The following is a 13,136-nucleotide window of genomic DNA, read 5'->3' on the forward strand; positions in this document are numbered from 1 at the left end:
ATTGCACTAATCTAAAACTTACCTTTCGTTGGTTTGCTAGGAAAAAAAGTAAACAAAATAACTTGCCTTAGAGTGTTGAGAAATTAACCGTATGGCAACTTCAGGATGTGTACTGTTTGTAAAAGCTAGAGAGAGATTTTTACAGATCTCTTCATTAAAAGAGGTCTAGCACTACATAAAAAGGCAGACAATAACAAGGGTTGGTAAGGATATGGGGAAATTGGAACCCTCACACATTGCTGGTGGCAATGAAAGGTACAGCCACTGTGGGAAACAGCTTTTCAGTTCCTGAAACAGGTAAACACAGAATTACCATATGACCCAGCAATTCCACTTACGTATCTATACCCAAAAGAAACGAAAACCTAGCTCCACCCAAAAACTCATACATGTATGTTTATAGCAGCATTATTTATAGTAGCCCCAAAGTGGAAACAACCCGAATGTTTCTCAACAGATCAAGAGATCACAAAATGTGATAAAGCCACACAATTGAAATATGATTAGGCAGTTTAAAAATGAGGTATTGATACATGCTACAGCACGGATGAGACCTCCAAAACATTATGGTAAAAAGCCAGACACAGAAGGCCCCATATTGTAGGCCTCCACTTGTATGAAATATCCAGAATAGGCAAGTCCATAGACAGAAAGTGGATTAACGCTTGCCAAGAGCTGGGGGGAAGGAAGAATGGAGACCTGCTGCTAATGGGTATGGGGCTTCTTTTTGGTGTGACAAAATGTTTTCAAATTGGATAGTGGCGATGGTTTTATAATGTGAATATACTAAAAACTGCTCAATTGGATATATTAGTGGGTGAATTTTATTGGTTTGTGAATTCTATCTCCATAAGCTGTTATGTAGCAAAAACGTTAGCAACTATATTATTCTAATTACTTGAAATTGGAAAAGTGTATGTAAGTTATATTTTTTGCCAGGGGCTGGAAGGAGGGAAGAGTGGGGAGTTAATATTGAATGGATGCTGTGTTTCAGTTGGGCAAGATGGTAAAAGTTCTGGAGATGGATGCTGGTGATGGTTGTGTAACGTGAACATACTTAATCACATAGAACTGTACACTTAAATATAGTTAAAACAGTAAATTTTATGTTACATATATTTTACCATAATGAAAAAACTACAATCCTAAGAAAATCACATTTTACATTATTTCAATATCTAAGGCTTCCCCCCCTCCCTTTTTTCTTTTTAGCAAGAAGATGGAAAGTGTGATCGGCCTTTTGGTTTTTATGCATGAGATTCTTCTATGTTTTAGAACTTCTGTTCAGTATATGTGTTTGTTAGAGAGAGGGTGTTGGTTATACACACACATATATGTTTTTATCTTGGCTTTGAAGGAGAACTTGAAAATGCTTTTTGAAACTTGACTTGCCAATAGGAAAATAAAAGAGGCCAAACTTTAGGAAAAATTATGTTGTTAAATTATAAAGTAGTGTAATGCTGTTCTCAAAGTATAAATTATCACAGATGTCCTGATTTTCTTGGTTAATCTTGGCTCCTTAAATGGGAAAAAAAATTTGTACTTTGTATAGAACATATCTTTCTGTAAGCATTTTCCTTTGTGTAGTAGGGTAGAACGAGCACCCAAATGCATTGAAAACACTCACAAACATAGGGGTTATGTTTGTCCAATACAATAAGTGAGTTTCAGAATGCAAAGGAAGAGATGGAAAAATGAAAAAAAAGAAAAGAAAAGAAACTCCAGCCATGAGGAAGTCACTGAAAAAGGAATTAAATGATTTCTAAAGGCCATGAAACTTTGTTATAACCCAGGCAGTTTGTAGGCTCTAAGTTTGTAACTTCTAAGGATTAATCTATGAAAACATTTTCTAAGCCTGGCTGCTGTATAGGACATTTGAATTTGAAGATCGATGGCACAAATGCCAGCAATGCCATTAGTATAAAGTGTAATGAGAGGTATGTTTGTTTTTCTTGACCAGGAAGTGGTTTCTTTGAAAAGTACAAGAAGCAGTGCCTCTGTGTGTGCGTGTGTGTGTGTCTGCGTGTTTTCTGTCTGTTCTTCTATTGCAGGAAGAATTATGGTCTTCCACCATCTTTGTCCTTTATAGTAAGGGTTTTTCTAGAATTTGGCACTGTAGTATATTACCCTTGATTACAGGATCCAATCAGAGTTGATGTACTCAGAAATCCATTGATGTGATTAATGGTCTCCTAATCATACTTTTATTTCCTAGATTAGCCCAATTTCCTGTACTTTCACAATTTTTGAGTCATATCTTGAATTATCCTTTATAGGGGGCCTAAAATCCTTGTATTTTTAGTCTGTAATTTGCATGATTATTTTAATTTTCTTTGATTTCCTTTGCTTGAAGAAAATGAAATTTTGATCTTTTTTGAACTCTGAGTGCTGTTCTGTGGTAAATGGCCAACCTAATATGAACTTTTTTTTTAACTATATACATTTTTTTCTCATTAGCCCTAGATCTAGAAGTCTTCCCACAAACTTCCAGTAGTCTGGCTTTTATTCTTCTCAAAAGTAAAGTAAAAAATATTCTCAGATTCTCTAAGTAACAGGGAAGAGGACCAGGAAATGACTGTACAGGAAATGTAATTGATCATTTACTCTTTACAGTTGGTCACAGGACTGGCTAATAAACAGTCCATTGAATGAAAAAAAATGACTTTGAAAATCTTTGGGGCCTTTGAATACATTTGAAGATTATTGGCACCTTTGGCACCTTACTGATTTTTTTTTTAATCTCTTACTTTTTTCAAATGACTTGTCTGCATTTGAAATTAGGACTTTTTCATATCTAGTGGTTGCTTTAATATTTGCTTTGTTTTCAACAGTGCCCTTAAAGATAGCCGTTTTCCCCCAATGACAAGGGACGAGTTGCCACGGCTGTTCTGCTCAGTGTCTCTGCTCACTAACTTTGAAGATGTCTGTGATTATTTGGACTGGGAGGTAAGACTATAGAAATTTTTGAAAGAAAAATGAAGGTAACTCCTGAGTAAATGTTAAAAAGTAGGCCCGTTCTCTATTGTAGTGGAGGTGGAGAGTAAGGTGGATAAATAAATCAATGAGATATCAATGAAGGAGTTGTTTTTTTTTTTTTTAAGGCAAAGCGCCATGTGTCGTTTTAATCCCCAAACTGAATTTGCTGTTTATTTTTGTCCGATTACTTTACCACAGCACCTCATAAAAGCTGTTAATAAGTAGCAAGAAGGGCTGATTGGAATTTATTTTTCCTCTAATTTCCATTCTGATGTACTTTGGTGTAACCGCCACCTAGCAGTTAGGTGGTCAGAGGAAACTTCTCAGAAGCAAGGAGCCAAAGAGTGAGGATAATACACCAGTTGGGGAAATCAGCATGTGGAAACAGAACAGGGTGCCAGTTAACCACAGTTAAATCATGTTAATTCATTCTTGGCTACCTTACTTTATGCACTCAAACACGCTAACAAATAATATTAAGGTTATATCTCGGTGATCTCTGAGCATTGCCATGATTGAAGTAGCCTAGATTGATCATTTTTTATTCTTTAGTGTGTGGGGTTGGGTTTTTAAGGAAAGTCAGAGGTTCTCCCCATGATTTGTTTTGCTCGTTGCGAGGAGATGGTTGAATGGATGTCTATGAAATTTCACACACAATCATGCACACATTATTGAATACCTCCTGTATTCAAGGCACTGTGCTCCATGTACAATAGTCCTAAGATTTGGTCCCCACCATAAAGCATCTTTCAGTCTAATGGCAGAGAAAAGAAGTATACACCAAGCATAAAGAAATAAGTACTACAAGAATGAAACAATGGGAATCCAGCGATGCACTTAGCATTCTCTCACATAAACACTCATAAATGACATGACTAGATCTTTATGGTATAGCATGTTTTAATTCTACTGACTTTTTAGAATGACCGCCTCTCATAGTAACTGAGATATTTTGCCTTGTGGACAGATAGATCAGTGTCTTGATAATTAATTGGACTTGAATTGTAGTTTGGGATTTGCTCTGATTCCTTGTGAGACTTTGGACAACTTATTCCACTGCCATTCAGTTTTCCACATACAGAATAAGACATTTCTAAATTTCTTAACCTTCATTGGAAGAAGTCCCTATGATGTAAATTATTGTTGTTAGGCCAGAGGTTTAAAAAAAAAAAACCATTCTGCAGAGAGTACGATAAAAGAGTTCCTTCTGAGTTTTGTAGTACATCAGGTTTTTTGGAGTATTATCAGAATATGAAAGCATTCGGGGATGTTTTGTAATGGGAAAGATAAAATTAATCGATAGCATTGAACCTATGAAAGTTGGATTGTCTACAACCTTTCACAGAATAAAAATTTCCTGATTGTTTTCTATAAGTTCATTGTTCCTATTTGAATTTTTCTTTTTTTTAATGTTTTTTTTATTATATTATGTTAGTCACCATACAGTACATCCCTGGTTTCTGATGTAAAGTTCGATGATTTTTCTTAAAGAGAAGTCTACCCATAGCATAGAAACATTCCTCAGTCCTTTATTTTTAAATGATCCCAAATTATATCCCTTACTTATTAACAAATAACAAAATTTGGGTGGTTTTTTAATGTTTTAAGGCTACTGCTTCCTTTTCTGTATCTAGAATTTTATTTCTGCTTTCTGAATTGCAGAGTGCCCTGCGTGTGTGTGGTGGGGGAGCGATAACAGGGGTAGTGCCTGAAATCTAGGGATGAACGAGCTACAAAAACACGCCTACTCTTGCCTGCCACCACTGAGTTGGAAGTACAGTTGTGGCGGGGGTGGGTTTCCACATGTGCAGGTGTGAGCATGTGTGGCATGTACATGAATGTATATTTCATAAATATGCATGCATGTATTTGGAAGGAAGGAAAAACGGGAGGATCCAATAGTAGCTCAATGAATATGGGCAAGCACAGAGTACACCACCATCATCTTCTTTAGCCCACTTCAAGCACTGTCTACAGCTAAAATGAACCCTCATGCCTTATATATTGGATATTTAATACATTCCTCGAGGCTTAGATATTGATATCTATTTAGTGATGCTTTCTGGTTAAAGTAACAACAACAAAAATAAACGTGTTTTTGTGCTTTTAACATACAAATATTTGAAAGTGAATTTTAGGTCCTGCTAGAATGGCTATGCTAAGAGGGAAAGACTGTCCTTTTCAGTTAGTTCGTCATAGTTGGAAGTATTTAGCATAAGAGAAATTTGTTCTGAAAGAGTAAGAGTGAAAATCGCATTTTTTTAAGTACAAGAATGTGATTTGGGCTTAAAAAAAATATATCATAGGGGCTCCTGGGTAGCGCAGTCGTTAAAGCGTCTGCCTTCGGCTCAGGGCGTGATCCTGGCGTTCCGGAATCGAGCCCCACATCAGGCTCCTCCACTGGGAGCCTGCTTCTTCCTCTCCCACTCCCCGTGCTTGTGTTCCCTCTCTCGCTGGCTGTCTCTCTGTCACATAAATAAATAAAATCTTTAAAAAAATATATCATAGTCAGTGATTACAAACAGAATGGTATTATCGTGGGGATGATGTCATAAGGGTCATCCTTAAATAATTCTGAAAAAGCACTGGGTACTTGAAACACAGAATGCCAAAGTAGAATTAAAAACATTTTTTTAAAGTATATGTCAAGGCCTTTCCACTCACAGGGATATACCCCAAAGAAATGAAAACAGATGTTGAAACAAAAACCTGTACGCTAATGTTTATAGCAGCACTATTCATAATAGCCCAAAGGTAGAAACAACCCAATACCCATTAACAGATAAATGGATAAACCGAATTTGGAATATCCGTACAATGGAATACTAATCAGCACTAGAAAGAAATGAAGTAGTGACATGGATGAACCTTGAAAACATTATGCTAAGTGAAAGAAGCCAAGCACAAAAGGCCACACACTGTATGATTCTGTTTATACGAAACATGCAGAATGAGTGCATCCACAGAGATAGTGTGTAGTGGTGGCTGGGGGTTGGGGGAGGGGCTGACTGAGAAGTGACGGCTTTTAACGGGTCCAGGGTTTCCATTCGGGGTGATGAAACAATTATGGAACTGGATGTTTTATGACACTGTGAATGTACTTGATGCCACTGAATTGTACACTTTCAAAGGGTTAAAATGGTAAATTTTACATGATGTGTATTTTACCACAATAAAAAGGCGTCTATGCATCTGCATATATATTGAAACCTACTGTCCATAATAGTATAGTAATTCTCATTTATTGAAGAAGAAAACTTTGAAAGTTCAAAAAAATATAAAGAAAGGCAAGCCATTTGTAATTACATCATTCTGAGATAATTGCTGTTAACATTTTGGAATATTCCTTTAAATTATTTTTCTGTCTTTGTATCAATAAATATACCTATTTGTTCATGTAACGGAGATCATATTGAATATGCAGTCATTATTAAAAAGGATTGTGGGAAAGTCTTTGTTTATGGTTTATTTTAATATTATAAGTTAATGTTTCAAATTGCAAATATCCTTTACGAGGGGGTCCAGTCTATCTTATGAAAGGATACAATTCACTTTGAGAAATTTCAGACTGTCAAATAGGTACAACTTTTCTTCCAAGAAGGAAATATCCTATTTACCATAAGTATCTAAATTTAACCTGAAATGCATAGCGCTGTATATGTTGATGCCACAGGGGGAAACAGGAGATGATGACAGAATTTTAATAGAGAATTTTTAAGGTAGAGATCAGTAACGAGTATGTTTGATATAAACAGAAGCCTCTCACCTAGGGCTTTTCTGGTAGTAGTACAGTTTGAGAGTTGACCCCCACTGGTGAAGCATGTTACTGCAATAGAATTCCTAATTAAAGGGATGAAAATGCCCAGATCAAAGCAGAAGAGGGCAAAGTCTAGAGGTCCCAAAGCATAGAGGTGAGTCACTTTGGTAACAAGAGAGACATCCCTGTGGTCATGAAGATGAGGGACGTGACCAGTGGTCACAGCCACCTAATTTTCAAATGATCAGGAAACAAGTGAACCGCCCCAGGGCTGGCTACTGTCTTTCTCTTTTCCCCAAGGTTTCTAACTGAGCCTGTCTGGAACTTCTCTTTTGGTAACATGTCTCTATTTGTATAGTGGAAGTTAATAGGAAGGTAAGATTTACAGCAATCAGACTTTGTTTTAGAGGCTAGACTGCTTCCCTTTGATAACGCGAGGAATGTCTGATAAATGGTTTCACAAGTGGATATAATTGGTTTCAATTCAAGGTTGAATTGACAGAATGATCAGTATTGCCTCCATGTTATATTTCCACAACTTAAGAATCATAACATGTAAGATGAGTGTCTATGGGTAGCCTGTCAAGGAGTCTGGGTAGTGATTAAAAACAGCAAAACCATCCACAAAGACCATGCAGACAAATTGGAACACCACCTCCACCCTTCTAAGAATTGCTCCTTGTTGCCCCCATCATGATCTACTTCTTGCCCTGGTAGGTATGAGAAAGATGAAGAGTTGAATGATTTGGGGGAGAAAAAATTCGTTGACTGATAAATTGAGATATCTACCTGCAAGGCTAAAATGGCTGTTAAATGAGGAAAATTGCTCCCCTGGAGTGACATCTGAAGTGATCTGCCTTGTGTTTGAACACAAAAACTTATGACCGTGGTTGTGTGTTCTTCAGTTGACAGCATTCTCTTAATTCCATATGACAGGATGATGGACAGACACGGTGCTTCAGAAAGAAAGAACAGTTCATGCAGTCTGGTGGAGTCCTCTAAAATATCTATAGGCTAGAACTAGTGTAGTCACACGATTTGGGAGCCATGTTTGTTTTTCAAGATCTGAAAGGATATAAAACCAAAGACATTGCAACAGCCAGAGTTTGACTGGAGGGGTGACTCCACGTGTGTTACCTCACAGCTGCTCATTTGCAAGATGATATAAATGAGTAAGCTTTTTGCTTGTCCAAGAACTTGTATATAGCCAGTATACAACCAGTGACCTTACATGGGGATGCTTATGGGGCAGTTTGCTGACGGGAAGACAAAGTCTTTTCTAAACTGTCGTCGGGCATGAGGAAGAGATATTTTCTGTATTCTAAAGTAGACCATTAGATCATGTTTCAGTAGATCAGTAACATTTTCACAAACCATAAGGCACTTTTAGTTCTATCTAGCTCCCTGGATCACTGCTATCTCAACTGCGTATACAGCTGTCACTTGGGGAACGCATCATGGCCCTAAGACGGACTGTTCCTTTTTAGCACCCAACACTTACATGAAATCAACCCATGCTGGATGGGGCTGGCCAGCATGGTTTTTGTATGATGTCAAAAACCTGTCCCTGGACTATAGAGCTAGATCCCAAGGCCCTAGTCTCACTCTGTCCCTGAAGAACCCAAGTGTCTGTCATTGTCTGTGAGCGTGTTAGACTCCCAGGACTCAGGGTGCTGCACTTCACTTTAAAAAGCACACACCTCTTGAGTGAGCATGGCTCCATTTCTGACGTGTTCGGTTGCAGTTAATAATAGTGTGCTTTTGTAACAACCTTCACGAGTGTAAACAGATGAGATGAGTAAATTGGCTACCGTCATTATCTCTCATGTATTTTAGAAGGTCATGATCTCCTTCTCGCCCCTTCAAGGTTTACATTTTTCTAGCTCCTCTCAATGTACCACTGAAAACAGAGTTACCATTCAGACACATATGTTTAACATGACTCACCCAGTGAAATGACTTCTCATCCTATATGTTCTGCCCACCCCCCCTTCATGATTTTTCCCTATGATATACACCATGGTTTGCTTCTCTTCTAACTTAAGATTCCCACCTTTGGGGTGCCTGGGTGGCTTTGTGGCTTAAGCGGCTGTTTTTGGCTCAGGTCATGATCCCAGGGTCCTGGGATCGAGCCCTGCATCAGGCTCCCCTGGGAGTCTGCTTCTCCCTCTCCCTCTCCCACTCCCCACCGCTCATGCTCTCTCGTGCTCTCTTTTGCTTTCACTCTCTCTCTCCAGTAAATAAAATCTTAAAAAAAGAATTCCGACCTTTGAAAAAATACATATACAGGGTGGGGGAGGCTTTGTTTATCTAGGAAAATGCTTTTCACAGTATTTTCTCAAGGACCTTGAGATTTTTGTCTAAGATGTCACTATCGTTAGAATAATTTAGTCTTTGTCCTGATGCTTTACTTAGAAACATTTTTTCAAGTGCTGTGGAACATTGGGGAAAGGAGTACTTCAAGCTTCCTGACCATCTAGTAAGAATTTGCTGTGAATCACCACTTCAGTGTATTAGAAGCCTAGTGAGAAAGCAAGCCGAACAAAGCAAAGTAACTTCTAGAAGGTGATTTAATGGATGGATATTTCCATTAGCCATTGGTACCGTTGGTGAAATGGGCTTGCACAGTCCGTCCTCTGGCCTCCTCCAATTAATTCCTGCTTTTCTCCTAGCGTGTTGTNNNNGGGGGGGGGGGCATTTCCCTGCTTCTTCCCCCAAATCCACAGACCCTTCCAGCCCTTTCCCTAGTAGTCGTATTATAGTCTGCTCTTTCCTGAATCCCTTTTCCTCCCCAGGATGCTGGAGAAGTTGGACTAAATAATACCCGTGGTCTCTCTGGAGGCTGACACAGTGTGATGCTGTGACTGCCCCTTTTTAAAATGGCTTCTGTTTCATTTTACTTCCAGAGAATGAATCACCACTAGCCACTGAGAAGTCATAAGAGGTCCCTAACTTTTAAAATGGCAAGGTGGCAACTAAGGTGAAAGAGAGTCCAGTTTTTGAAATTGGACATCCCAGATTCCCTTTCCACCAAAGAANNTCAGCAGGACAAAATATCCTAAACAGCAAATGCCTTGTTTTATTACTGCATCATCCCCTGGTTTAAGTCAGCGTTACATGTGTAAATCTAAATTAAGCAATTAGGGAGTGACTGTTCACTTGACAAAGATAGTTTGCTTTGCAGAAGGACTCACTCTAGGGTTTCTTTACCGCCTTCCCGGTGACTTCGAAATTAATCCATTTACATAAAAGCAACACATATGTAATCTTTTAGGAACAAATCTTTTGTAGGTGGAGTAAAACTACATTGAGCTAGATACTCCATGTACAGTTTAACCTGTATAAGATTCTTCTGTTTCTTATCAGACAAACAACATTATTTCACCTTGAATACATTGGCCAAGAGGTGTTTCTCTCCCCCCAGCCTTTGAAAAGCAAACTGATTCCCGTGTCTAGGTTTTAAGAGTATCTCCTAACTTGAGTTTCTTTGTGTGTAAATTCACTCCCTTCCTCATCCCCTTAAAAAATGGTAGGAATGCGTTTTTCAAACTTTTGATGCAGAGCAGGCTTTTCATTTAAAGGTCACCTGTGTTGCCTGAACTTTTCCTTGGAAAGCTTCAGGATGTTCAGTTTTTAAGGAATGCTCATTATAATTAATCATTACAGAGAATTAAGTTTTTCTTTTCCTTAATTGCACACTGAGCTGTCACTTGTTCTCTGCAAAACCTCAGCTGAGAACAGTCTCTTTCCTTGCACATGATACACAAACATGTTTGGCTTCAGAGCTTCTCAAAGTGCCTTGTCAATAGCCACGCTTTATTTAAAATCTTAACTCATTCTTTAAAAGTTCGCGGGGGTGATTATTAGCTAGTTCAGGTATTGCAGAGCTGTGTGTCTGCTATTAATTAAAGTAAATGTTATCAGATTGTTGTCTGGGGCCTTTGTGAAATAAATTGGCAAGCTTGCGTTCCTGATAGACAAGATGTCTGAGTCTCCTACATGAATCAAAATTGGCACTAATTGGCCCTTTGGTAGGCTCTGCAAACGCCAAGAATTGGCCCGTGAAGATTGAAATAATTTCTAAAGCTAAAGGTGACTCATTTGCAGGAATTTGAGAGAAGAGCAGTATATATGCATTTTGGTCAAGGAGGCCCTTTGCAGTCATTTTCACAAAATAACAATAGAAAAAATAACTTCTGCTGATGTAGATGACGGAGCAGAGGTTTTAAAGTAGACTATATTAAAAGGTGATTTTTGCCCAAGTGGTGGCTTTGCACTCAGTTACCCTTTTTGAGTTATTTTTCTAGTAGTCCTTCCGTTTCTGGAAGCATCTCACTCAAAGGAGATTTGAAAGCAAGGACAGGGGCGCCTGGGTGGCACAGCGGTTAAGCGTCTGCCTTCGGCTCAAGGCGTGATCTCGGCGTTATGGGATCGAGCCCCACGTCAGGCTCCTCCGCTAGGAGCCTGCTTCTTCCTCTCCCGCTCCCCCTGCTTGTGTTCCCTCTCTCGCTGGCTGTCTCTATCTCTGTCGAATAAATAAATAAAATCTTTAAAAAAAAAAAAGAAAGCAAGGACAGCTGTAGTCACTGGTCAAATAATGGATTAAAAACAACCCAACAGCATAGTCCTTCATGTTGTCCTAGTTGGCTCACATTATTTTTTAAGGCAGTAAGGCACGATTTGTTTCTAGGAGGTCCTAGGGTGGCAGGCCATCTTTATTTTCCCCTTTATACTTTTCTAAAGAGAATTTTTTTGCAGTAATATGCATGTATTATTTTTATAAACAGGAAAAAATTATGCGTGTTTGTGGTTGGTGAGGTTGACAGAAGTAAATTATTGAGCCCAAAAAGTGATTTGCAACAATGCTGTTTTTTAAATGTATTATTTGGCAAGATTCTGAAGTGTTAAGTGCTAACAATTGTTAAGTGTTCATAGTTAATCAGATGGACACCTTCCAAACTTCAGACTTCTGAAATTGGTGGGTGGGTTGAGGTGATGTAAATTCACAACTCTGAGGATTTGATGGGCAGATCTGGACAATATGTAGTCTACTTTTTTATTTTTGGTAGAATTGTGATTGGGGGGAAGTGATTCATTAGGATGTGTACAAATTGTCATCAGCCTTTATGATTAAAATCTTAATTTTTCTTGCCCCAGTGAGAATTATTCAAGAGGATAAACTTGGAGTAGGCCCAAGTTTGGAATATTTTCCTCTTGTATGGTTAATTTGTTTTCACTGGGAGAAGGAAGAGTCAGCATCTTCAGAAGGCTGAGTTGGGGGTGGGCAGAAGGTTCTGTGGGGCTTTAAGGGAAAGAGTGGAATGTGTTGCATTGTGGCTTTGGAGCTTTCAGGAGAAATACCACATATGGCTCTTTCCTCCCAAGAATATAAGAAACTCCAGACTCTGGGTCAGACCCATGGGCTGTGCAATGCAGTGTTTGTTTCTGTCCGTGGTACCAGGGGCTGTTTTGTGAAAGAGCATGTGTGTCTTCTATGATGCCAGCCTCTAAAGGTTAGAGGGTGTGCCAAATATCCTGAGCTCCTCTCATTAGGAACAGAGTCCTTTTATTCAGTTCAATGGAACTGGCATATTGAGCCTGGCAGGTCAGTCTTATGTGAATGACCAGTGACTGGCTGCTTTGTTAATTGCAAAGCATATTTTGCCAAATGATATCAACAAAGACATGTCAAACCAATTTCGATTCCTTGACTTCCTGATATACATAAATACACACATGTATATAATTCAAGGTGAACCCACTGAAAATCAGTGGAGTGAGCTAGGGCCATACTGTTTACAAAGGAAACCCAACATTTGGTTAATGGGGAAGACTGGGGCTAACTGTGGCATTTGCTAAGACACAATGAACCTGAGGAGGTAATTGGTTTTATTGGCCAGGATGTGATCAGGGGAAGATTTAGTGTTAAGGGTCAGGGCTGTGGAGGTAATTGTGGATCCAAATGGCCCAAGGCTCGCGTGGAGCCCACTTGACTTAGCCAGCGCATGTTTTATGCTCGTTGATGCTTTTAGCCAGATGAGTCCTTTTCATGTTTGAGCATATGCAAGGTTGTTGGCTTGTTGATCAGGCTTGCAAGTAACAGTGAGGCCCTTTTGTAGTGCTGCTGGTGGCTTATAGGACGAACACTTGCCTTATGAACAGACTAGGGGATATCAAATTTTGTGCAGTTATGAGGAGCAGAATATAGATATGTGTTATAATGGGGTGGGAGAGGGCACTTCTTTAATGCTCCTGTGTTGAGAGTCACTGCATTAGAGGATAATAGTTGTGAATGAAGCCACATTTCTAACAAGGGACCAGATAACGAGGATAAATGAAATCTGCAGACAGTCTGAAAGCTTCATTTTAGCCATTATTTATAATCTCTTCTCCTACCAAACCT

General features: G+C 38.9%; 2 protein-coding genes across 4 annotated transcripts in view; one reads left to right on the forward strand and one right to left on the reverse strand.

Moving 5' to 3' along the window:
* AMMECR1 (AMMECR nuclear protein 1) overlaps positions 1-13,136 on the forward strand; it is a 108,944-nt gene that overhangs the window by 83,366 nt on the left and 12,442 nt on the right. For all 3 annotated transcript variants that reach the window (XM_040629124.1, XM_040629130.1, XM_040629135.1), the window contains one exon: positions 2,832-2,946. In XM_040629124.1, the coding sequence (XP_040485058.1) occupies positions 2,832-2,946 (115 nt within the window). The remainder of the gene's footprint in view (positions 1-2,831; positions 2,947-13,136) is intronic.
* Positions 1-13,136, reverse strand: part of TMEM164 (transmembrane protein 164) — a 222,567-nt gene that overhangs the window by 11,737 nt on the left and 197,694 nt on the right. The window lies entirely within an intron of this gene.

Source organism: Ursus maritimus (genome assembly GCF_017311325.1).
Source record: "Ursus maritimus isolate PB19 chromosome X unlocalized genomic scaffold, ASM1731132v1 scaffold_X1, whole genome shotgun sequence".
NCBI lineage: Eukaryota > Metazoa > Chordata > Mammalia > Carnivora > Ursidae > Ursus > Ursus maritimus.